Here is a 27,422-nt window from a genome sequence, read left to right as displayed (position 1 = left end):
GATACATCAGATGAAGACTGTGGTAATGGCCTTTACACTAAAACAGCAGTATCCTATGAAAGCAGCATTTCTTGAAGCTGGAAAACAGTCAAGTAAGGCAATCTATTTTCCTATCTATATCCTTACACCGCTGAAAAGTGATCTTTTTACCACTAATTCTTGTATCACTTGGAATCACTGAAAGTGGCTTAAGTGGGATTTCCTGGCTAAGACTATGTTGGACCAGCCACTACACCTGCCCTTGAGACTCTCCAAATAACCACCTTGCTGGAATGAATGAAAAATAAGGATGGATATTTCTCAGTTTAAAGAAAATTGGGAAGAGCTAATTTTATGATTGTTAGCTGCAAATTGAAGCAACTCTGGAAGGCTGGTGTCTCAGGGGAAGTCAAGCAAAAGATGATTTAAGATGACTGTCATGGACTAATATGGCTGTCTTCACAGTTGCTGAGGTTTCCTTTTTAACTGTCAGAAGAGAGACAATGCTCTAAAATATTTTTTTCAAATCTGTGCAAAAGTAATTACTTTGTACATAATTAAGATATTTTTAGAACTACTTGATTATTTACTATTGCTAATATTCTGGTGGGAGTAACATAGTTCAGAAATGCTAAAATAAAGGTTTGCACTGGAGCACTGCAACCCAGTAGCAAGTCTGAACACAAATGCCTGCTCAAACCAGAAAACATACAGAGTAGGGCTGGAGTGGGGGTGAAGAGTAATTCTTTACGTGGTCAGAATAGGTTGGGCCTCACCATTTTTAACAAAAGTGAGGGACAGCAATGCCTTTAAACAGATGGTTTGTGTATTACAGCTTTCAAGAGCAAAATCAAGCTATCCCTTATAATACCAAAAAAAAAAAAAGCTAAAAACAAGATCTTCCAGCTATACAATGCATCCATATATGGTTGTAAAGCATTATAAGATGTGCAAAACTACAGCACCCTCAGCACAAGCTGGGATGTGCAGAGCTGATATATATTGGTTAGATTATTCCATTATTCCATACTGTAGTAGAACTGCACATTCTAAATAAGTAAGCAAATGCCATTAGACAAGATGCATTTCTTATTTAATATACAGTGCTGCAGTAGAAAATAACTCCAGACTGGAGGAGACGGTTTCAGGAAAAGTCAAGAAATTTAGTTTGCTCATTTTCCATGCATTCAAAATACCTTATAGAACTACAAAACAAGGTATTTCCAGATGCTTTTATAATGTTTTATAATATTGGCTTTGCCACTCTTCCAGTGTGATGCATCTAAACAGGCCCCCATGTATTCAACTGACTCAGAATATACGTATAACTGTGCAACGGTGTGCAGTGCAGAGGTACTCAAAGCTAAGTCTTGAATCAGAAACAGCACAGCTTTACCAGTGTATTATGGTACCAAGCTCACTGGGCCTCTTCAAAATACTATATTGCAATCAGATCAATTACTATTAGGTGATCTAACTTTATAGCCTGTTTCTAGATGATAAAAATAACTGATTGTTACAAATACAGTATTATCACTGGATATTTGATTTCTAAGAGGTCATCTCTTACCTCACTAGCAGCATATGTGTATAGCACCTTGTTTTTTATAACAAACCATAGGTGTTTCCATGGTTTCTTACTGCCCTTAGATCTGTGTAAGTAGCCACTCATCGTAGAGTCTTCTGTATTTGCTGAAACCTGAAATGAAAAGAAACCCCAAGAGGATGTATACATTTGTGCAGGTTTTTCCAGTACAGATTTTTTAAAAACAGATCTTCAGAACCCTGTCCTGTTGAAGACAAATTCTATCCACATCTCAAGTTAATATTGGTAATTAATTCAGGTGGCTGAAAGAAAAACAATTTTGTCAGCCACCATCTCTCAGCCTGGAAGAGAGCTTTCTGCAGTCGCTAAGAATTGGAACTTAAATTGGATGCAACAGGATGAGAGGGCTGAAACACTGAGACCCACATACATCTGCAGAACACACATTCCTATATAAGAAGGCAAATTACTTCCTCCCATTCCCAAGACCTCCAAACTAGGCTGGCAGTTTAGCTCTATCTTTTCTAATTGTAAGCTGACAGACGAGTTGGTGTGGGAGTCTTCTAAATTATTCTTGGGGCAGAGATAAATCACAGTTCTTTGAAACACAGGGAAGCAAGAAAGAAATTACAATTCCAGACTATCTAAATCACAGTCTTATGCAGTTTATGCACTGCTCTATAGCTCAGGATCCTGTCTGTGTAAAATTGAGGCCCAAATCACTGTTACAGATGACTTTTGACTTTGGATTCTAAAGACAGTTAAAATATGGAATTTTCTGTTGTTAACATTTTAGATATAATTACTTTTGATCAATAAAGCACTTACTTCTTTGAGGGCTGCAGGAATTTTTTTCTGCTTTCTTCCAGAGGGAATACTTTGTAATACTGTAGACAAGGCACTTGATGGAGATTTATGGTTGACTGGGGATCCGCTTTTAGGAGTGCATTGGTTATCTGAAATGCATAGGATGAATATATTGCTTCCATATCAGAGATGAATAAACAGAAGCAATGACTATTTTCTAAAAAATCAGCTGATATTTTTATTCTGATCATAGTGTTTCAAATGTAACACCTAATCACATTAAATTCAGTGTTGAATTAACTTTTCACTGTTGAATTAACTTTTCACTGTTATCATCAACACGAGTTAGAATCCCCAAAGCCACATCAGGAAGAAAAAAAGAAAAAAAAAGAAAAAAAGAAATTTAACAGATTGGTCTTGCTTGTTTTCAAAGTCTGTTTTGTTGATGTTGAAATGCCTTTGCCCACATGCAGAGTAAAACTTCAGGTCTTAAAAAACACACCAAGTGTTTAAGGGATGTCCTTTGCAGTTAAGTCTGTTTTACCTCCGTTCCCCAACTCTTTGTCTTCCAATTCTCTACACCTGGTATCTTCTTCTGCTTTCTTTTTTTTTTCTTCCCCCAGTATGGATGATATGGATGCTGTAGGGCTTCTCTTCCAGCATTATGCTATCTCACACACACACACACACACACTTCTAGCTCGCTGCCATCTCCAGAACATGTGCTGTGTTTTTCTCAACAGCAATTGGCAGTTCCTTCACTTCTCTTGGAAGACTTCTGTAACATTTAACTCTTTTGAAACCCCTCTTTCTATGGACACACACCACTATTTTCCAGCCCAACCTGGAAGGAGGAGGGCTGCCCTAAGCTTCATTAATCCCCCTTCTTGAGCTGTCCCTGAACATGGCGAGGCTCTTAACAAGCAGAACAGAAAAGTGACTGGATTGCCAGCTGTACTGCACCTGCTCAGCAGCAATTTTCCCGGACAGAAGGACCTGTAATTGCCTGCAGCACAGCAGCCCCTAGCGCCCAATGCAAAGACCTGCATGCGGTCCTGGCAATCCCCCTGCCCCATCCATCTTCACAGGCTCCCACCACCACCGCTCCGAGGACTGTCGATGCTGCTTCCCACTTCCCCATGACAACTGACACTACCAGCGTGCCGGAAGCCATGGCTTGGTTATTTCACTAGGGCATCACTGATTTCCTCAGACACCCCAGAAAGCTTGTGTTGACCTGGAGCTCTGCCAGAGGGGTGGGCAGCAAACTGTTCCAGTCCCTGTTCATGCCTTATTTGTGTAACCTATACTGGAGTCTTTGGACAGACTTGCTTTGAATACAAGAATTTACCTCAAAAGAGAGATGGGACTGGGTACCCACCTCACTGGGAGGTGCCCCCACTGATTTTATATTCGTTTTGGCATAATGATTTGAAGCTCCTTCAAAGAGATGGATTTGAGTTCACTCATGATGAGAAAGAAAGTGATCCCGGACCTCTTCTCTGAGTATTATTACCACCAGGCTAGCCAACCCCCTTGCTTGCGAGCATGCATCAACAGTACCATATTCCCTGAAAGTGTTTCAGTTAAAATAGCTCTAGCTGTGGTGTTTTATGTTGATGGTGTGCTGTAGGCATGCTTGGGGTCATTCATAAGAGTTTGCCCTCAGAACTGAGGTGCAGACATGCCAGCTTCTTGAATTTGAGATAAGCTGAGGCTTGAGGCTGAAGAGATTCAGCTTTGGTAGGATGAAGTCTTTGTACAGCCACAGAACTTCAGCTATCTTAGCAGCTTTGCTTCCAAAAAGAAGTTTACAGCATACAAGTTACAGAGGGCAAAAGTACATGCAAACCCACTGGGAGGCCGTGATATATTGCAAGGACTTCAATGTGCACTTGTAACCTGTGGTAAATGAAAAATAACATAGCACAAGTTCACTCAAAAAGAAACGAAGGACCAATGTATTGCAAATTCATTTCCTAGCTTACTCTGCAGAAACTTGTTTGGGCTTCTGTAACCTTTAACCTCAGATGGCTATAGCCTTTCAGGCCCTAGAAGAACTAGGCACTTAAATCCAGCAGTAAAGATGAGGCACACTCATATTATGTTAAAATGGGGCATAGAGATGAGACAGTTTGTGCAGATTTTCTTTACCTTGTTTTTGTAGCTCTCTGAAGCAATGATCACATACTCTTGCTGGCTGGTTTTTCATATAGTCTAAACCATGTTTATTTGATGAGCAAGCTTGACAGACAATCTGGAAACAAATAAATGCATTACAGCCCATTGCTGTACATGATATGCACCTGTAAATCACATGTAAATGCTCGAAGATGTTTGCTTCAGTAGTTAAGCCCATAACAGAACCTCAAACAGGCACTATTTTACGCTGAAAACGGTTTAATGCCTTGGCTTGTTCTTATGTTCAACATGCTGCTCTTTCCTCCTCTAAACTATGAAAATTTAGGAAAAAACCACTCAATTACACAAATCATAAGTCATTGTTAATAATCCATGAAAAGTGGACTAAGCATACTGTGTTACTTAACTATTATATTCAGAAGCTTTTAAAGGAATAACTAAAAGTAGTCCTTGCTCTTTTGAAAATTTCTCTGCAACACAGGTATCTGAACTACGTTCAATTCTGTATTCCCGTTTCGTTAACACAAGAAAACAAAGGATCATCAGATATATCTGCATTTCATAACAGTTAAATATAAAATAAGTTTGGTACTAACTTAAAAAAAAAGTTTACTATTTATCTTAAAAAAATTAGTGAGGAAGATATTTTGAACATTTCAACTAACATTCTTGGTTTGTACTACACAACTGCAGAAGCAGGAGACAAACATAAATAATATCCCCAAATGCAAAATAAGTAACATATACCAGGTTAATTGGCCGCTCATAACACTTTACTCTAAAAAGCATGCTGCTTTTGATCAATACAATTGTTTCATAGTACAGTGTTCCCTGAAACAGTAGCTGTGGTGCAACCAGGCTGTCTGTATTTGTCATACAAAGAACCGGAATGACTAACAGAAAAGGTAATTACAAAATTGCCCAACCTTTCCACATGCCCTGCAGTGATGTCTTCTCCACGTCAACGTGAATTCACTTGTACAGATCATGCACATAGTGGCTCTAGTATCAGGAATCCAGATAGGAGCTTTTGATCCTAGCGGGCTATCTTCTTCCTGCTTCTCTGGATCTGCCTAAGAGAACACAGGCAGAATACCATTATATTCAGAGATGAAAAATAAGGTAAACACTTATCAGTGATTATACATTAACTCTAATAATGTTGGAAAGCCCTCTGATAAATTGTCATGGTCTTAAATGTCATCTACTATTTCATCAGTGATCATTATAATGCAAGCCTAATGACAGAGCTGTATTTAATTAGTTCAAAAAAGCTGTGTGACTACCAAGCTTTACCAACCTATTTATATAGATAGCTGCTATGTTTTAAAATCTTCTCATATCGTCTTTCTGTTCTCAGGGTTACAGAGAGAATTGAGAAAATTGGTTTGGATTTTTTGGAAGTGATTTTAAATTTCTGAAGTAGATAATGTTATGAAACATCATTCTATTCTATCATCACCTATTCTCTTATCAATTACTATTCTGTTTTGCTATTCATCATGAAATGCCTCTTGCGTCTCTAGACATCTGCTAAGAAACTTTATATTTAAACAGGAAACAAAACAATAATAACAGTGTGATATACCTCTTCAAGACTTTTACTAGGATTGAATGTGATTCTCTTTTTTGTATATTCTTCAATTGACCTGGAGATAGCTTCTAACCATTCATCTCTTTCTGTGGCAGAACTGTTGGGGTAAAAAAAATAATTTAAAAAAATCAATATATTATTAGCATTTAAAACTAAGAAGTGAGTGTTGATTCAGATTCCATTAGCTTTATTACACATTGATTTAACTCTTGCAGTTTTTCAGTGTTATAGACTGTCTCTAGTTCCTGTTGAAACTCATATTACCCTTTATAAATTATATACACTGCATGGTGTCAGTTACTTGTGTTGATTAATATTAAAAAAGGATTCTGCATCTGTTGTCATAACATGGATTCCTTCTTTCCTTTTCCTCCTCCCCAAATAGCGTATGATTGTTTCAAGGTTTGATGTTGTTACTTCCACCTCCTCCTCCACCACGGACCCATGAAAAGCTTGACTACCACTCGTGTAAACGGTACTCCCAAGAACACAGGCACGGGCCCTTCCTCATAAGAGGGAATCTGAAATTTCAGCAAGCATTCCCCCCCGGTGCAGTATGTTATACGTAGTCCTGTAAAACCCCAACATTCTTCTCCCAAAAATGCAGTTTATTCCCCAGCTTCGTTCTCCTGACAGTTTGTTCCTATGAAGTCTAATAATTATGCCGTTTAAAAATATATATATATATTTTTTTTTTCCAAAATTTTCTATCGGATTAGCTAGCCCAAAGAGAGAAATGGTTCTCTGTCCAATGAGCTTACTGTATCTCTCTACCCTGGAGTACTTCCTGAGGCCGTGGGAAGACCACTTGCATATAATACAAACCCATTTTGCTGCGGCAAAGTGTGGGTTACCTTTCAGACCCTAGGTCTTATTTTCTGCCTTGTGCCAGAACACACACGTGGCCACAGAGTGGGCTCTATGTGCAGTGAACTGGACCTGGAAACAAATTCGTACTGAAGAGAGGAATCGACCAGCCCTTCCTCAGGATCAATTTACCGACTGGGCTCATCATGCAGCTAAACAATGACTTGTGCCAGCACAAAGGAGAGGGAGCCTGGAGGGAGGAAGGAGCAGTCTGCGGTAGAGGAATTGCTAGACTGCTTGTTTAAGATGCAACGCCAGCTTAGAAAGGGCTGCTGAAATCTACACCAGAAGTTGCTACCAACAATATTTTCTATTCCCCACTTCTTTAATAGTATCATATAAACTATTCTTCTTCTTTAAACCAAGGAATTTAACACGATGCATATATAAAAAGGACAGTCAGAAAAAAAGGAAAGCAATGATTGAGGAGTGCAACACCAGTTATTACTTAATGGCCATTGTAGGTGAAATTAGAAGCTTTGATCATTTCTGAACCATTAAGGAAAATATTTTGAGCTGAAGTTTTGAACTGGATGAAATTGGGTACTGGGTAGAATCAGAGTGGACAAATCTGATACAGCAAACACAGGAGAAGCCTGTGAGGCACAAAGGAAAACATGATCTAGTACACACAGCAATAAAATCAGAACAAAAGGAGAGGAAATAAGATACAAGCAAGGGCAAAGCAATGTATTATTGTCTGTCCTAATATCTCACACTCTGAGTGGAACATTTTGTTCAGTTTATTTACCCTTGCTTCCTCATCCGGTAAGAAGGACTGGTCTGCATTAGCTACATAACATTCTTAATTCCAATCAACTCCTTTGGCTTTTTCAAAATCTGGTTACATTTAATTAAGTTCCTAAAACTATTATTAAATAATTAGAGTTGGTTCAGTGTTGGAGATTAAGCATCCCCCAGTCATGTGGGGATTGTTACAGATGGGCTTGCTCACACAGTGAGCTACATGGCTTAGGCCCTAACATTTTACTAGGGAGCTTGCACTTGGTAGGTCTGCTGGTGCGAGCCTTTAGGGTTGTTTACAACCCTCCAGAGCCTGAGAGCAAAGGTGGTTCCATCAGCAACCAAAATGATGTAAAGGTTTCCAGCAGCAAAAAAAGGCAGTGTTTCCTCTGCTGTCCCTGCCAGCCCTCCCCCAGCTGCACAGCTCTGCCACTTCCCTTGCTGCAGGTCCCGCGGCTGTTGCATCCTTCCAAAAGCTGCTTTGTTCACTAAAATCACAGAGTTCTCTTAGCTTTGCTTACCAAGTTATGTTTAAGATTTTAGCTAATAAATCAGCAGAAATCTCAAATGGACTGCAGAGAGTCCCAGCAATGTCTGTTTCTGGCAGCCGTGTGTGTGAGGAGCACAGTCGCAGCTGCTCAATGCAGCCAAGCTGTTAGGTGGTCCCAGGGGGGCTCAGAGGAGGACGGCCCTGTTGTTTGCAGGCTCAGAGCCCCAGGGCACCTCTCACAGCTGAGCTAGTCTTGCATGAGCTATCCTTGTGTTAAGAGGGGAATACAGCTCTCTGCCTGGGGTGACTGTTAGCTAGCCTTATTGCAGGAGACAGGCCAGCTGGCCTCAGACCACATCAGGCTGACATGACTGTTGTTTTCAGGACCTAAGCTTTACTTCTGCACAGTGCTTTATCATGCAGATGCGCTAGCTTGCTTTTATAATTAAGAGATTTCCAGTACAATACCGCATTGTACCATGCAAAACAATCCACATCCCTACGGACAACCCAAGAAAACTGAAGCCTCAACCCAGACTAGATAAAGCAGAATGCTAATGCAATCAGCAAAACTAAACCTGAAGCAAGAAAGACGTTGTTTAGGCATTAATCTATGCTTCTGGTTTTAACTGGCTTACATGTTATTACTAGCAATTTTTCACCAGCGTAATTGCTCCTCTCCCCCAACTCTGCCCCCAGAAACATTTCAAAATCTCTTCTATGGCTTTGTAATTGAGATTTTTACTGCAAAGAAGCTGTTAGCATGAGGTATCAAAGGGAAGATGCAGTCTGTATTAACAAGATACTGATTCTCTGTGTCTGCACTATTTATCAATAGGAACAGCATCAGAAACATATGCAAAAACCTACTGCTAGTAGTTTTCCACTTGTTTCCCTCCTATACCACAGCAAACCCAGGTTTTGCTTTCAGACAGACAAAAATCTTCATTTACACCTGGATCCCCCAACATCTCTTTCATCCCAAGCAAATGCAATGTCTCTCTGTCACGGTTGTGTAACTTTGGGCTCTTGCACACACCGTTTCCAATAAGTATAAAAATAACAGAGATGAACGTTCTCCAAAGATGCAAGGTCAACAACACTAAAAAAGAAAGAGCAAGTCAGAGCAGCTTTAGTTGGTAACATGAGGGTAATTCCAGTAATTTCAAGGACAAGACAAAAGCATGTCACAAATGACCCTCAGAGGGATAGGAATGTTACAGATTTTGCCCCATGCACCAGCATGTATTTTGTAGGAGTTACTTTTAATCTAACAATTAATCAGCTCCTCAGAAAGAAGAGGTTATCCTGTTCTGTAGAAAATATGTAGGTTGTATTTCAAGATGATAATCTTTTCACAAGTTCCAATTAATCTTTTTACATTACTTTTTTTAATAACTCTGAAGTAGAAGAGAAATGTTGTTTCAAGTCATGTGAAGATAAAAACACACTAGCTACTACAATCCCACAAATATCTTTATGTACTTATGCAACACCCAGTCACCAAGGCACCTAAGCAGCACAGACCTGCTCACATGATAGCGGTACAGAACCATACCCCAAACTACGAAATGCATCTTTTTCCCAATATACGAAAGAATCATAAGAAGCATTTTTGTTTTGTTTTTGAAAATACATAAATACTCCTTTCAAGCCTGTTATAAATAACTACTGCTCAGACACAATTGAGCTGCTTCCTCTGGCTACTCTGACAGGGTTAACCTTGGTCTACCCCTCAGCTAACGATACTGCTATCTCTGAGCAGACATCCTAGTGTCAGTATTTACAAGGTCACACAGAAAGCAGCAGTCTGCCCTTGCTCAGCTTTGCTAAATAAAAGAGAAAACATGTCTTTATTCATTGATATCAGCACTGTCACAAGTGACAGACCATATCAAACTCCAATTCAAATGCAGTAAAAACAACAATCCACAAAACCAGGTCTTTGTTAGAGGCAGCTCAGTGAAGGCAGACCAGAACTGCTCCATTTTAGTGCATGTTACATGGAGAATTTATTGTTCTGGTAAAGACAAACACCATTTCTGTAATTCATGACATTTCTATAATTTCATGTTCCATTCAGCACTTCACTGAGATCCATTTCTTATCTCAATTGCACTGTTATTTTAGCTAGATGACTGACCACAATGACTCCTTCCAATTTATATCAGTTAAAAATAATGTCAAAATGTATTGTTATGCCTCATATCCTGTCCTGCTAACGCACTGACAGAGAATATCAGTAACTCTGGAAAAAAAAATAGAGAAAAATCAAAGCCTAAAATTAATTGAAGTGAAACTTAATTTTAATTCTTGTTCCTCTCAAAGAAAGGCAGTAAAAGTATAATATTTCAATTTACTTAAAGTTTTTAAAAGCGTAGCTAAGCTGAAGAGGAAGAAAAATCAACATTTTCGTTCCATCTGATTAACAGTTAACTCTCTTGATGACAGCAAAACTCCTATCAGGTGCAGCCTTAAGCCCAAGTTGTTCAAATAGCAGACACATTTACTATAGATTTTGTGATTCTATCCATCTCTTTACAACATGGAGTCTTCCTTACAGGTCAGAGTGAACTGTATTACAGACTACAAATTCACGTGGTATCTGTGAAACTGATTCTATACAAGCAGGCTTCCTTTCTGCCAGCCCATTAAAAAAAGACTAAATATTCAAAATCAAATTTTAAATACGAACAAAAGCAAATTGGAACAAAGCCTACTTTATTTCCAGAAATCCATATGTCAGTCTATTCTCCTGTAGTAACTCTAGCCAGGAGTCACTTTTCATCATGTAAGTGCAAAACAAGCTATGAAGACATTAATTAAAAAGCTTATGAGACCTGTTTGAAATCACATACTTTTAAAATCATTAATTTGCGAGACTCACCTTGCTGAAAGAATGAAGGATCTCTCTACACTTTCTATGTTCAGTTCGTTCTGATAAGCTTCCTGGGTCGGCTTTTTAACCTTCATTTGAGAAAGAAAAATTTATATTCAAACTGACATGGTACCTTTATGCTGCTTTATTTTTACTTATTTATTGCAAGGTCTCTTCGATTTTTACTGTAGAAGGGGTAAATTAAAGAGAAGATCTCGCAGTGAGGAGAACATACACCAGCCTGTAGGGCTCAGCTGCAGTACGATTACACAGAGCCCACCATTTTATTTCACTGTGGCACCATAGGAACACTGGAGGTGTACAGGGGAATGAAGCTCAAGAGCTACCAGACACTTCCCACTGTGCCTTGTAAGTTTCTTCTACGACTATGCAAAAAAGCACACCGCAGCACAAAATATAGGCCACTGGTGTGCTCCACAATGGGCACCTGCCCCATACCTCCATGGGCTAGACTGCCCTGGTGATCCTTTTGAGCTACCACATTTCAAACACAGAGGATTTGGAAAGTTAAGAGTGGATCTGAGCCACCACAAGACATCTGCGGGCAGAAGAGAGGCTGCAGCTCCGCCTGTGAAAGCTCAGGCCTGGGCGCCAGATCTGTGCTCTAGCTGGATTTGGTGCTCTTCCCTGACAGGACCAGAGATGAGATACATGAGATACTTGATTCCCGAGGCGATGGTTTGTTTCTCCCAGCAACTGTCATGTCAGAGACCGTGTCAATACGTGGCATGCATACTCCTTGTCACTACCCAGAGGGGTTCGGGGTTTAATTCTGGTGCTTTTCACAAAGGCTCAGAAACAAAAGCCGTATCTTCCCTTGCGGTTAACAGATCTCTATAAACCATGGAGATTTGATTGACCAGATCAAAGTTATCAGACAGAGATACCTAATCTCTGGGTGTGGACAAGAAAAAACATTTGCAAGGCAAAAGCTAAACAGTTTAATACAAAACCAGAAGTAGGCAAGACTATTTCTGAGTAGGCCAGCACCAGATGAAAGGCATGTAAGATGATGCTGTGACAACAGAGTTGTTTTGGGAAACACAGACAATAATCCCACAGACAATATTATGCAAGAAACTTTATGCCTGCAGGACTGCTCTGTAACATAAGCATCTTTTAACACCACTTTCCACCAATAAACATAGCTACCTTTTGAAAATTTAAGACCTCAGTTTAAATACATTTAGAAAAATACTTATTTTAGCAAGAGACTCACCTTCATTCCAGCCAAGGACAGCATGTTGTTAAGTTTATACATCCCTGACTGAACTGGAGTAGTATACAACAGGGCATCATTAAACTGTAATGTAGAAGCAATACTTTTTAGTGACTAAAGACTGTTTAGAGACTGATAATTTCAAATGCATTTTACAGAAAATATAAAATTCATACAGCACTAAGATCAACTGTCCAGGAGGGCATCTTCTACATCCTATTATTCCACTTAGAACCCAAGAAACATTTTCATGTTATTAATTTAGATAACAATAGGTGTCTATTTATATCCTTCCTTGTGTAAATATACATTTGGCAATGAGTAAACAGTGTACGGATGTCAAAGAACAGGCTGTCAGAAAGGACAGAAATGTTTCTCGTGTACACAACTATATTGTATAACAAACTACTTTTAAAGTATATTAGAATTAACCCTTCCAACAAAGAAAAACATTCCAGAAACTAGGAGATGGCAGAATTAAAATTAGCAATTTATGATTATATGGACAAACTTATCCATACGAATGAAAACAGTTCAAGTGTGCATCTGTTTATTTGCTGTTCTACCAGACTTGGCTTTATTTGATACACTTACTGAACAGCTATTAAGATGTTTTATTTCCTGTGTTGTTCAATACGTGGATCCAGACTTCATTTACTGAACATAAACACAGACCTGAAGACTGAACTGTCTCATGAGATTTTGCTAAGAGCTTCTTTGCAAAATAATCAAAGGTTTCATGAGCCTTACTACATCTTCATAACATGATCTATGAAAATCACTGCTTAATATATCAGTGCTCTGTGTGCTACAAAGTCATCTCCAGAGCATATAAGAGACACTTCCAAGCTTAGAATACATACTTTGAGACTGCCTAGGAAAATATTTGTGCTACAGTAGCCAAAAGCCAGATTTCAGGCAAGACTGTGGGCCAATAATGCCACAAGTTATACAGCAACAGTTGCTTTACTATCTAAATAGAGGAAAGAAACAAAAGGTTGAAGTGGAAACAGAAACTTCAGAGGCACAAAGGTTTCAGAACAAAACAGCAGCGGGGACAGGAAAAGAAGCTAGCACTTCATTTCCAGCTCAGTGCTATGCTCTGCTTGGGATGCGAGCAAAGGAGAAGAGGAAGGAGGGAAGGGTGCAGTATCAGCAGCTGAACCGTAGGTTTTACAATCTGGTATAACTAACTGGGATAGAGTAGTTGTAGTTTTCCCAATACCTCAGATAACGCCTTCTCACAACCTGCTCAAATTTTAAACAAGCATTGGTCAAAACAGTATTTTTTATTAAGAAACTTGTTTTCTATTAAAATGTTATTGTATATGTAACAGATGACCTCCCTAAACTGGACTGAAGAAGTATAACAGCAACAAATGGTCATTTTTTCCCCTATCTGAAGTTGCTAGTTACTTATGTTTGTGGTACAACCTTTCAACCACTTAAAATTACACCGTCACTAGGCACAGAGCAGTATGTACACCGTCTTACCAGAAAAAACATTCGTGGCTGCATGACCTTCCGAGACAGCTTCATCAGTGTTCCCTCTTTCAAAAATACCTAACAAATTAAAACAAGCAATTCAAGACCTATCTTTTCAAGGCACAAGCTGTCCAAATCAGCTGATGCATTTCTTTTTTATTATTAGATTATATATAATTTTAATTTTTACACCTGAACTGTTGCAGAACTTTTGGGATTCATGGTTCCCTTCCTGAAAAAGGCTCTTCGTCTTTATGTCTCTCTAAAAGCTAGAAAGACCAACTAGCTGCATTAGTTTTCCCTGCTGCACTTGAAACCACGACAAATAAAACATTAAGCTTCAGGGAAAAAAAAATGCCTGCAAGATCTGGCAGAGAATCATATTCTAAAAATCATAAGTTTTCATCAGAAAAATGTTGTTTCCCAAAAATAAACAAATAAAATTATACATATGGGGAGGCAGTAATCATTTCACTGTCAACATCAAATAATTGATGGACCATTTTTCTCCTCAATATGTGTCAGCTTCTGTACTTTGCTTGCATAGCATCTGTACTGCACTTTTATTACAGTCATTTTAAGGTCATCTGGAGGACCTACCCTTCCTGGCTGTACGATCTCATGGTGTCCATTTAAACTGTACTGAATCTGCATGAGTTTCTGAAAGTTATCCTGCAGGGAGAAAAGAAAGGCAAAAAGATAAGAAATTGCCCTTGAATTCATGTGTTGTTTTTTTTTTCTTCTTTTTAAATAATAGAAAAAGCTTTAATCAGCCAGCTTCCCAAGTCAAAATACTTACTCCCTGCTTCATGATGTCATTGGCATGGTTTGCAACTTCTATGACAACAGCTAGAGCATCTGAAGGATGAAGAAACAATGTTTTTATTGTACAGATCAGTTAGAATTGGTATTATGGAAAGGTACAATATTCCCCTTCCACACTGTGGCAAGATTCAAGGACCTGATTGAAAAGTCACTACATTCAAGAACACTTCCCATACATTCCAGAAGCTTTCAATCATGGTTTTACAGGTGTGCCCTAGCAAGTTACTGCTTCAGCTAACAGTCACAGTGTCAATCATTTCCTATAGCTCATCCAGTCTACAAGCAAAATCGAGTTTTAGTTTCTCACACAAAGGATCATTTTAATTCCAGTGTCTCTACTTACAGCAGAAGCATAAGCAACATTTTAACTGAGACTATATAAAAGTTAATTAAGCTTTTTCCATTTTACACAACTGCCTCCAGTGCCAGTCATCAGAAGCTACCTAGAAAAATTGTGATTTCTTTCATCTGCCTTTAGTTTTGTTGCACTTCAAGGTAACAGGATAAAGTTCAAATTTCTAAACTTCAAACTTTCAATACCAGAAGCAAAAGAGAAATAGAAGAGTTATGAAAGACAAGAGGGATTTTTATTAAGTACTGATATTTAATAACTAGCAACTCAACTGAAATACACATTTAAGTGCAACTGCAAAAAGGGGTTATATAAAAGGATTATGTAAGCTACTGAGCAGCAACTGTGTATATTACATAGAACCCATCTAAGGATCTTATCCAAAAACCTGTAATTTGTTTATGCAGGAAAAAAAAATGACTCAATTAATTGAAAGCAAGCACAGCTGCTCAGATAAAATGTAATTTCTACAGCATTTAGTACCTTCTGAGTAATTCAAGTGCAGTCAAACACCCCAAAAAAAGGAAGTACATTTACTTTAAAGTACTCAGAGAAGCCTACCAAACCAGTTAAAAACAAAGCCTCGCGTTTTTTTGTTTTTTTTTTTTTTTTTTAAATATCTTTACAGTATTAGCACTTTAGACTGTTCATACTTCCCTTACTGTTGAGTTCATATTAAGAAAGAAAATAGTTTAAAAGATACAGATTTCTGAACTGAAGGGTTCAGGTCATGAAGCCATATAAAAAAATAAACCAAAGCGTGAATAAAAATCTCCTCCTAAGTCAATCTAAGTAGAAATTTTGTTCAAGATTTTCATGAAATGAGACAATGCAAGTACAGGAGTCAAATAGTTAAAAAGCCACAACACATATCAAGCATTTGATCAAAAATTAAGTTTAGATATAGATGTCATGATGTTAACTGAGTCTGCTGAAAAATAGCTGGTGGTCTCCTATTAGGAAATGCTGGAGCTGCTCCAGCCAAAACAGTCTCCAGTTCCCATCAGCTTGAAAGAAAATAAAGTTAAGGGAAATTTAGCTAAATTCACAAGATAGGAATGAGTACCTGATTTTTTATTGTTGTTGTTATACTTTCCTTCATCTATCAGCTATTATATCTATTAAAACTTAAAATTGTACTCATTGACTTCAAAAAGACTGAAGAATGTTACAGGAAATTTTCTGGTTACTCAAGGGAAAGTTACAAGATCTCAGGGCTACTAATAGAGCCAAGATTCTAAACAAATCTAAACAACAAAACAAAATAATCTATAGGGTCAAAAAGTCCATAAACAAAACTGCTTTTTGGAAGGGAAGAACATTCCACTTTTTATATCACTTAGCTGGAGTAACGTATTAAAATGAAGGTCATCAGGAAGAATTGTGTTGTTTTTTCCAAGAATACTAATCATAACCAAACTTTTGTCTTTTTTTTTTTTTTGTTCTCTTCATGAAATTACACAACAAAGCAAAGTCTGAAGGAACTTAATTATCACAAGAAAGATTTTGGTGAGTAAAGATTAGATTTTCTTACTCAGTTTCAAAGATTGACTACCAAACATGTCAAATGCATAAAATTAACATTGTCATTGTTAAAACTAAATTTCTGCTTTTATCTTCAATATATGCAGAGAGAGAAAAATTATATGGAAAGTACCACTATAAAAAACACAGATGCTGAAGAATGCACAAGAAAATGTGATGTAAACATATTTAAGTTGCTCACTTTTCAAGTGGTTAATTGTTTACCATGCAGCGCAAGCATTAGCTTGTTCACAGCCATACGATGTGCAAGAGAAACTTTTATGTCTGTGAAAAAGTTATCTTTTAAAGCTTTTTTTTTCAGCTTACAGTTTCATTGCAATCTAATAAACAAATATGTGGAAAGGTCTTAAGAAGAATCATTATTCATTATTTTTATGGTACTGTGTCAGGAGATAGCTGTAAGAAAGTGAACCTGACTCAGTGCATCGAAGGCACTCATTTAGTGCAGTCCAACCAGCTAGATCTGTGCAATCCTCCTGAAGATAAAGGGTTTGCACAAATGTCACCAAAGAGAATGAAATAAATGACAGGGGCTCACACAAATGAAATGGAAACATTGGGAGCATTTCTAGTACTGCTGAGGAGCACACAGGGAAGACGGAAAACAGTATGAATGTGCACTGCATTGCTACTATCGAGTTAAACCAGCTTAACCCCAAATTAGCATGAAACATGTAGACTTATTCTCCTCCATCTCCAACTGTTCCTTCTCATTTCCTTCTATCATCTTTCCCTGCACATGCAAGCAAAAGTGTTTGTGCAACTTGTGACAAGTCAAACTGGAGAACTCCTCAAGTTAAACATATGCCAGTGGAACTCCCTGATCTTTCTTATCAAGCACTTGTCCTGGCACAAAAGCAAAGGGGGACAGAAAGGCTCAGAGGGCTGGGGAGAGCAGCTGGGGGACCGGACTGCCTGTCATGAAAGGCCAAGGGATACAAGGACTGTCTCCTTCAGTAGCGCTGCCCAAAATACCTGCTTAAGCTGCTTCGGGAACTTCACTCTTATCTCTTGCTTTGAGCTGATACCACTTTTCACTGTAAGCTCCAAACATTTTTGAAAAAAAAGTTTTAAATCTTCCAGTATCTCTGCTGAGAAACTTAGAACTAAACAGAAAACATGTCTACTTATCAGTTTAGTGTTTTGCATGCATTTAAAACTTTGAAACTTTAAGATATTTACATGACCTGTTATTTCTTTAATCTAAAGAGACATTTACCTTGAGTATCTCTATAGTCTGCAGACTCTTCTAAAAGATTCTTTAAATAATCTGCAAAAAGAAAAAAAAAGAAATAAACTGCACCGGAAATCAGTCAAAACCAACATTTTCCTAGCAATCTGCTTTTCAGACACACCTATGCCACAAAGGTCTTCTACTTCTATGGTACTCTGATACTTAAACTTTTAAATTTGTCCAAGTAATAGCATGAGGAAAACTAGCATTTCCACACTGAAAGTATATAATGATATCTTGCTTAGGGAAGAGAAGTCAGGAGCACTGACCTGCTTCCAAAGGCAAATGATATGTTGCACATATTATTCTAGAACAAAACAACCAGGTGAAAGACAAGTACATACTTGCAATCATTTACATTTAAGCTGACACAAGAAAGTTTAAAGATTATAGATATTTGCCTGAGCCTTAACTCGTCTACAGGAGCTGAAAAAAAGTAGCCCAATACAGCAAATCTGATTATGATCAATATTTCTCAATAAAAAAGGTATTATAGCCCACCTCAAATGTTCAAATAGGAATTGTTTGGTTTCAAATCTAAATTTAGTTCCTCAACCACGAGATGGCACCCTCGATCCACCCAAGTCGTGGTAGTTTTTCCATCTACTTTACGCATCTAAAATTAACTCCAAATGTCTGACTATATGAGAAAACATTCCCTTTGAGATTCCATTCCATGGTCCAGTGTCCGGTTCACCAGAAAGTACCATATCCTGTCAAAGGCGACTATATATCCTCAGTAAAAAGTCAATCTATTCTCTTCAATCCACAGCTCTGAACTACTTAAAACTGAAAGAAACACAATCAGAAACTTTCAAAGTACTTTCAGATGTTAGATTGATAATATCAACAAATACTAATTTATAATTACCTTTTAAATGAGGTATTCAGATTCTGGCAGATATAGAGAAAACTGATCATACTTGATCTAGGAAGTGTTCAATTCTAGCTTAGCAGTTGTACAAGTTTCAAGTAGGAGGGAAATAATTCGACTCCCATCTGCTTGCCCTACCCAGATTCGTCCTTTCACTCATGAAGGATCGGGAGCCAATTGTTCCTGCCTTCATAAGACGTCTTGCTTAATGCATGCCCCTCAGAGACTGCTCAGCATATTGTAATGGTTTCCTTATGCAAAAATGAAATTATGAAATATGTTTCTGCCATAGAAACACTATGAAGAGTGAGAAATCTTGTCAGCTAATGAAAGCTTTGAGAAAAACAGAACTACAGGAAGAAAAGTATTTGGCACTGAAGTTTTATTTTTTGGCAAGGACTTAAGGGAGGATCCAAGAGAAGCACGAAGAACAGGTTGGGGTGAAGGAGCAGGGCTTGCTGGGGTCTCCTGCAAGGAAGCAGGGGGTGGGAGTGCTGGGAGGTCTGCCTGGCTGGGACATGGGAACACCCACAGCTTGCTGCTCCACTTCAAGTCTTGGCTAATCATTATCAGACATTGGCCAACGCCTGGTCTTTCATAAAAGCCTGACATGGCAACAAAACCTTTCTACACTCCGTAAGTATTGCATCTGTCACATGCCTCCAAATCTTTTGCTGTAGGACCAGACCTTCAAGTGCAGTATTTAGGTGGACACATATTCCATTAAAAATGAATTCACCTTTTATCACCTTAGGTTATGATTGTAACAAACTGGCATAAGAGAAGAATCAACAGGAGGTATTGTAAAATGGACTGAGAAGAGTTCACCTTGTTTTTAACTTGGCTTAACTTGGAGGGACCCACTTCACACACACACCAGCAACTGCCCTCTCCTGCCCTGCCAGCTGATAGTGCCCTCCGGCAGGAGCTGCGCATTACTACCCCGGCAGGGCAGAGCATCTTCGGGGCTCCTCCATAAAGCAGGCAAGTTAAAGCTTTACAATTGCAACTCAATCTTCATCAGGGCCAGAAGAAAGGACTCCAGCAGACACCTCCCAGTGTAAAGGGATGAGTCCCTACAGCTTGTACACAAACAGCTTCTTAAAGCTGACAACCACGAACTCACTTCTCTGCAAATTGGGAACAAGAGGTCAGGCAGCTACAATTTACTAATCTGCAAATGTACCTCTGGTGTCCCAAGAAACTGTCCCTAGTACTTGGAGACATCCAATTTAATATCCAAAGTAACAGCACTGGAAACTTAAAATCAGAGACCCAACATGAGAACTAAGTGTTTCTTGGCATATTCAGGCCTTATGACACGTTCTCCAAAAGAACAATGCTTTACATCATTCAGTTTTTCTTTCCTTTCTTTTTTTTTCTGATGGGTATATACACTAGCACTTTAAATCATATCATCAGTGTATAATAGAGGGAAGATTAGAAAGATTTTAACATAATTGCATTCATTTAAAATTCTATATTCAAAAAGGAAGGCAGCTCTTGTATACAAGACTGAAAAAAAAAAAGAAAAAAAAACAACCTTGCAGCTGTAAAATCCTGAAAGTGATAAATAAATAAAAAAATCAAAATTATGTATCTGGTAAGTTGACCTCAGTTCATAGCTAAAACTCAGTTTCAGAGAAGCAACAGAACAGATTATTTTAGTCTCTTCTGTGCATACACACACTGGAAATTCTGTGCTTGCAACAACTTTCTGGAGGTACTGGCTTAAACTACGTGGACAAGAGGATTTCACAGACATGAATAGCATTACAGTAAAGATTTAGCAAAAATATTCCTTAATAAAACAAATACAGAAGTAAAATATTAAGGTGGAATGGTATCTGCAGTCTTTGCCAATTTTTTTTCTCCTCTGAAATGTACTTTAGTTGTTCAGACTTTTTACTCAAAGATAAAGTTATTCTACAAGAGACACTGGTTTCTTGGACACACACACAAAAAAAGTGACCAGTAAAAGAAATTCTGCTTAAGTAGTGTAAATGTGTAACAGAGAACCTTAATTTTTCACCTGTTTCATACAATTTGACTTGAGTCTAGCAAAAGGAATAAAAAACATAAATGAGATACATAGATGCTGCCAACAGCTTTCCACAACTGCAGAATAAAGCAAGGACTGTAATAATAATAATAATAAAGCTAAGGATACTGTTGTACCCTTAGCATTGAGTTTTCCTTCTGTTGGTTTCAACATAAAGGAGATAAACAGTGTGCCTGGGGGACAAGTCTGACGGCAGGCTACAAGAATGGATCTGCTTTAGTATAACACAGAACTAAGAGATGATCCATAAATAAAAACCAGTACAACCGTTATAATGCTAAAATTAAAGCTGAGATTGTGCAGGAGAATAAGTGCAAAGATTTTTAAAAATTAGAGAGCACTGAAAGAGAGTTACAGCATTGTAAATGAGACAAAGGTCTAACACCTAAGCAAGGCACAGTCTCTGTTTAGCAACTGATAGCAACCTCCCAGCTGCAGGACAATCAAAGAAGTTTCTCATTGATCACTACACAACAAATAGGCCATCCCAGAGAAACAAATACAAAACTTATCAACTCATCTCTACAATAACAGAAAACCCATCCAAAACCGCTGGTTACCCAAATAATGCATTTCATGCAACACAATGACTGGCTTCACGTAAACAAGCACGCTGCTGTGTACCAGGACTAATTCACGCAAACCACTTCAAGAGGAACAGAAGAACCACATTACCAAAGGAAGGATTTTTAATAGAAAACAGACCAATTTTTGTCTGACCCACTACTCCTTTTTTTTCAGGGCAGACCTTAAATATTCAGAAAGGCAGACTTAAAAAATAAAATTCATGACTTCGCTAGATACCCCAAAACACAGCAAAAATCAACACACAAGCACACAAGAACTGATTTATGACAAAATGTTCCTATGCCATGCTTCCTCCTGACAGAGGCCCATAATTCTCTTTTCCTTCTTGCTGGGGGCCAGTGGCTATCACTTCTGCTCTTGATAAAAATTCTATTCTGCCTCACCAACTACTTCTTGTCTCAAATCATCTGAATTAATTAAGTTAAACGCAAAGCGATTGTTCTCAATGTGTAATTGGCCTCAAGTCTGACAATTCTATTTCTGAGCTGCAAAAAAGCAGTGTGCTCAAAAGCTAATTTTCAGTCTCCCTCAGCCTCCCTTCACTAGACCTCAGCCGAGGATAATAAAAGACACTATCTCTCTCTGCAAATCCTACGTTGCAAAAAAGAGGAGGCTTATCATATGACAATGAAGAGCCTGCTCATATCGTACAAGTCTCAAGTCTTCAACTCAAATCAGTGATTTTCAGGAGAAGAGAATCACTTCTTCTTCATTTCTTTCTATTAAAAACCAGAGGCCTCTATTAACCTCCCCAACAAGCCATCCAATATTTGCTGTAGAAGAGCTCAGGCTTAGCATGTGGAAAAGTTCGCTTGCTGGAATGGAGAAGCTGGATAATTAAACAGAAATACAGCTGAGCTCTGCCTCTCCTTGCCTGATTTATAAGTCCACCTGCTCCTGCTTTTGTTAGCATAAAAGCGACTACACTTCAAAGCACAGCAACCATCTTGTGATGTGACTGTGTAGCAGCAGGTTACTAGTACAAAGCTGTCCCACTGACACAGAGCATCTAAATAGGAAGAAATCCCTGCTGACTCAGGCCTTGCAGCTTCATTTCCTGGATTATTTTCACTCCTCCACTCTTACCCACTGCCCCCTCCTTGATTGCCCACAGACACCCATTGTCTTTGGCTGGGACTGCTGCTGCAATACTGCAACTCTTGCCCGTTCTTGTTTTGCTTGCCTACTTGCTGTCTCGCCCACTCCAACAACAGATCCAAATATTTTGTATATCCTCCAAAGGCTTTGCAGTGCAAGTTTATATAGAGATTACTCAATATTACACAGAGCTGCTTGAAGGTAACGAAACAGACAGGTCATCCACTGAGATATAGGAGAGTGAGAATCTCAAGGAATACAGAAGACAACATGAAATGGCATGATAGATTGAACAGAGTGAAAACGAAGCAGATCCAAAATAATAGCCCCCTGGCCCAGCATAATTAAATTCTTAGTCTGATCTCTTATTTCTCCTACAGGACGAGACAAAATTATTTTCTCTAAATCAGCAGCCAGCATTGCAATCCAATTCATGTCAATAGCACTTGTATTTACAGATGTACTTAAAGCTGGGCAGCCACAGCCAGGTCTGCAGGACTGCGGACTTCCACAAACAGGGCTGCAGGACTGCGGTCTTCCACACAACCACCATCAACACAGGATGAGATTTTTAGGCATATTGTCACTTGTCTAAAACAGTTGGTTCCAGCCACAATGACAGTTAGTTACGAAGAATTCCCCTTCTACTTCATAGTTTTGTTTCAGTGCCATTCATCTCTGACGTCTCTTGCTTTGCTCTGTATATTGACATAAGCACTTACTCCATCCTGCTCCGTTGGTCCGCCTTTTTATTTAAAGCCTTTGAACTTATCCAAAGCATCTGCACTGATTTAGGAATATATAACAAGCCTACACAATGCCCTGAGTCAGTATCCTTTGAAAATAAAGCAACTCCCCAATTGCCTTTTCATGGTTTTATTTTATCAATTAAAAGGCATTAAGATTTTCCCCTACAAAACAGTCCATTTGATAAAGGCTCTTCACCCTTTTTCCCCCCACCTAAGACTTTCATGAGATGATTAAAAAGAAAACAGTCCAAGTTAATAACTTAGTAACTTCTGTATAACACTTCAGGCTGTATCTCCCACAGCATCACTAGTCTAAGTACTTGCTGGGGAAATGCCAACAAGCTGCTAGAGCCAAACAAAGGGTCACGGAGCATTTTATTTTGCAGTTACTACACAAACAGAGGCTATTTTTAAATAGCTCATCAAAAAGCAATGGCTTTCAAAAACAATGCCTTAAGTATTTCCAAATCCTTACAGGAGCCATCCCCCTCTTCCAACAAACGCATCTCGAAATATTTCACAAAGGAGGCCTGTATCATTGCCTTTCTTTTACAGAAAAGAAAGTAGTGCATCATAGAGATGACTTGCTCAAGGTCACCCAAACATGCCAATGCCAAAGCAGGACGTAGAGCCAGCCCAGATTTCCTAGTCCCAAACCAGCTCTTCAGCCTAAAATGCCCCTGTAACAAGTCTCAAGCACGTACCCGTAAGGTATACTAAAACCACCCTTTCTGCTTTTACAAGAGAATTGTTTTCAAAGACAAAACACCTGAGCAGTGGAAAAATGGAGAAGCTATTTTCAGGAGAAATTCACAGTTGTGTAGATGTATCTTTCACTTCCTTCTCCTAGTTCTAGATTTCCATACTATTTTTTCCTTCTTTAAAAAAATAAATAAAAAGAGGAGCTTTCCAACCAACCCTCTAAGGAAATTACTGGCTCTATTACTACAGAAACAAACAAACAAAAAACCACCAACAGTTTCGTGTTTTCCAAGTAGCGCCAAATGTACCAGCAGAGAACACACACCAGTGTTGGGAATATTAGCATGTCACTTGTGTACCTTGTTGCAATCAGTATTAACAAAGAAAGGCTTTAAACTCATGCCATATTTTAAAAAAAGCTTCACGTATCTGAAGTCAGATAAACATGCTTTACAGATGGATACAACTGCCTGAAAACACCTTCCTGGGACGCATGAATACTGGCTTCTTAAGCCTGTAAATGTGTTTGACTTTACCTGTCAAAAGGAGTCTGTACTGGGGAATCCTCTGAACTGGCTTGAGCAGATAGTGCTTGAGGGCCAGACTAGCACAGCGGGGGCTCATCTGAAAGAAATATCCAAAATAAGCAACAATTCTGTGGTAGTCAAGGGTTCCAGTAAAAGAAAACATCACTGCAAAGAGTTACCGATAATATCAGATAAGCTTTATCTTAAAGGTGTGACTACTGTAGTGTTACACTGCACCAAACAACAAGCATTTCCCTGTGTGGAAGATGCATGCAAAATTAATCATGAGTTAAAAGACATCAATAAGCACTCATATTTTCTGTGGATTCAAAACAGGTTCTTTTGCTTATGAGGAAGAAGGGTGAATCTTCCCAGAAATAAGGGAAACGCCATCTTCCGCTCATTTGTAGCTGCTGCTGATGTCCATTAGACAGATAAGCAGAGAATAGAGCAGTGTTCACTCAAGAAGTTTTAATTAATCCAAACCTCTAAAGATAACACAGAATAAAAAGACCCACGCTTCAAAATTTTTAATTATCTTGAATTTGCATTCAAAATAATTGGTATCAGAAACACAGTCCTTAAAAAGACCTATTTTCTTCTTCCTGTACTTGCTCACTCTACCTAAAGCTCTTCCTTTGCCTACTGTAAGTAGCCTTTTTAAGGACTTGTAAGCAAACAGAGCAGGGATTACCCAAGGGGAAACTTGCCTTATAGGAAGTAAATTCACAGGTTGTGTGGATCATGTTCTGAGGAAGCTTGCACCTCCCCTCTGATTTAAGGGAATTATGTAAAAATCTGGCAATGCTTTTAGTGACATGAATCAGATTTCATCTGATTGTTGCATGGACTGGACTTAAAAGCTTCAAGAAATATGCAGAGTAGAAGAATCCTTTTTCTGTATTTCCAAATGAAATGAAATATGATTGCCGTGAGCAAGCTACTGCCCTATAATGTGGTGGAGAGATTGACCTGCTTAAAATAAGACAGTTAATCATTGCATAGTATAATCAGAAGACTCTGTATATAGTATGATAGTATAATCAAAAAAAAAGCAGCTAGTGATTTTGTTAATATGCCTTTGATATAATTGTAGCAAGTGCTGAATTTTCTGAAAATCAAGGTCCTTTACTGTATCTCACAGTGGTAGCCAACATCATTAGTTACTTTACAAAATCTGAATTTCTTTCCACTTTCACCCTAAGTCTCAAGCCAAGGCTCAGCGAAAATAGAGGATGGTGTCTAAAGCTTTATGGAAGATTACAGCTGCTGGAAAGTCACAAAATAGGAACATATCTTTAAAAAAAAAGATTACAGTACCTCGAAGTCTTTCACTACTGAAGCAAAACCTGTGTTCTTCTTACACTGTTCATCTAACAGTGCAACATTTTTATCAAATTCTTTGATGTAAGTTGAGTACATCTTCAAGTAGGGACCCTTTTTTACAAATATATCAGCAATTCGTTGATGTTCAAGCCTAGAAACAAGAACAGAGCAGTAAGAGCACAGAAGTGTGTACATCCTAACCTTACAGCACCAGATTGGTCTTCGCAGTAAGATGTGCCAGTTTATTTCTGAACAAAAAGCTTACAGTCCAGCAGATAGGCATTCAGCTCTTTAGCTACTCTGAAAAATCTTACCAGCACACCTCCACACACTAGTTTAAGGTTAGATTACAACCACTTGATATACAGTCTGTTTAAAATGGTCTTGAACCATCTGAACACATTAACACGAGCTGGACTTCTGAGGAAATGGATCTCCAAACTTCAAAATGCAGTCTTTATCCCTTAATAGGAAGCATGGGATTAGAGCATTTACCCATTTCAGTGCCTTTGTCTGTATGCTTTCTTTAGGTGATTTAGATCCACCCACCAGTGTAATGGAGAATGGACTTCAATGGGACTGTGGCTGTCAATCAGTGCTGTGGCTGGTTAATAGATCTCAGCTACCTTTAAAATGCAAACCAAACTTCAGAACAGCCTCCTGTTCCTTTAATGAAGGCAGTCCATTTATCATGCCTGTGCACATGTAGGAACAAGAGCTTTCAATTAAAACTGAAGTTTTAGACAAAAGAAGTGTGGTTGCTAAAAACATGTGCTGGCATAGCTTCTGGATGCACCTAAATGCCAAATAAAACAGCTAAACAGAAAATTATCTCCCGTGCCTGCAAAGTCAGCTCTGCCATTTAACAAGGCCCATGAAAAACAAACAAGAGTCAAACCACGGTCACGCGGAGTCCCTCAAGCCCCACAGATAAATTTTAACGACATCAAAGGAATGGTGTTCCTTCACTGATAGTCACCAGTGAGACAATCGCTCCTCCAGCTCCCTCAGGAGGTCCCGGTTGAGCTCGTACAGCTGAGGTAGGTAGTACAGGATCTGATTCAGGATTCTGTCCTCAATCACTGGCTTCCCAAGCTGCCTAGAGGCATGTGCCACCGCGTCCCGGAAATCCTGCCGGAGTACAAAGAGGACAGAAACCCCCACCATGAGCCAGCAGCCTTCAAAGCAGCAGCGCAGACAAGAGCGTGTTCTCTGCAGACATCCCAGGCCCTGCTCCCTATTACTGAAGGCGAGGAGGGTGCCATCTGGGTTATGTTTCCCTGCAGCTTCAACTTACTCCTGTGGGACAGCCTTAATCCCCTTGGTTTGATGCTGGAGCTTTGCTCTCTTGCTCCATATGCATGCTGTGGAAGTCATTCGTTATTTTTATACCACACCCTTAAGAGATGTGCTGATACTATACGTAAGGAAACTACAGGGGGGGAAAAAAAGCTCTTATCTGCAAAGGTATTGGTTGCCTTGAGTATCTTCTTGCTAAGATTTGGGTCAAAAAGCAAAAGTGTTGTATCAGCTAATGCAATCATAATACCATATTTTAAAACCACACTGGTTTACAAATGCTTTCTAGGAAGACATGCTGCATAGATAAAAAAAATGTAGTGTCACAAAAAGTTACTGTATGTAGCAGCTCTCACAGGAAAATGACGGTCTAACAATAAGCTTTTGTAACAACACATCGGAACCACGAGATTTCAAATGTTAATGATCATCCAAACAACACTGGTACCTTCAAAACATTTACAGGGAG

The 27,422-nt window shown here is 38.7% G+C and overlaps 1 protein-coding gene across 3 annotated transcripts in view; it reads right to left on the bottom strand.

The window, feature by feature from the left end:
• FGD6 (FYVE, RhoGEF and PH domain containing 6) overlaps nucleotides 1-27,422 on the bottom strand; it is a 72,841-nt gene that overhangs the window by 6,832 nt on the left and 38,587 nt on the right. For all 3 annotated transcript variants that reach the window (XM_040556978.1, XM_040556967.1, XM_040556989.1), the window contains exons 6-19: nucleotides 26,634-26,785; nucleotides 25,649-25,805; nucleotides 24,338-24,425; nucleotides 17,714-17,764; nucleotides 14,572-14,630; nucleotides 14,373-14,444; nucleotides 13,782-13,850; nucleotides 12,288-12,371; nucleotides 11,057-11,136; nucleotides 6,063-6,165; nucleotides 5,401-5,547; nucleotides 4,487-4,589; nucleotides 2,354-2,481; nucleotides 1,550-1,678 (exon numbers count right to left, since the gene is read on the bottom strand). In XM_040556978.1, the coding sequence (XP_040412912.1) occupies nucleotides 1,550-1,678; nucleotides 2,354-2,481; nucleotides 4,487-4,589; nucleotides 5,401-5,547; nucleotides 6,063-6,165; nucleotides 11,057-11,136; nucleotides 12,288-12,371; nucleotides 13,782-13,850; nucleotides 14,373-14,444; nucleotides 14,572-14,630; nucleotides 17,714-17,764; nucleotides 24,338-24,425; nucleotides 25,649-25,805; nucleotides 26,634-26,785 (1,422 nt within the window). The remainder of the gene's footprint in view (nucleotides 1-1,549; nucleotides 1,679-2,353; nucleotides 2,482-4,486; nucleotides 4,590-5,400; nucleotides 5,548-6,062; nucleotides 6,166-11,056; nucleotides 11,137-12,287; nucleotides 12,372-13,781; nucleotides 13,851-14,372; nucleotides 14,445-14,571; nucleotides 14,631-17,713; nucleotides 17,765-24,337; nucleotides 24,426-25,648; nucleotides 25,806-26,633; nucleotides 26,786-27,422) is intronic.

Source organism: Cygnus olor, chromosome 1 (genome assembly GCF_009769625.2).
Source record: "Cygnus olor isolate bCygOlo1 chromosome 1, bCygOlo1.pri.v2, whole genome shotgun sequence".
In the NCBI taxonomy this organism is placed as follows: Eukaryota; Metazoa; Chordata; class Aves; order Anseriformes; family Anatidae; genus Cygnus; species Cygnus olor.
This window is presented reverse-complemented; position numbering and strand designations above follow the sequence as displayed.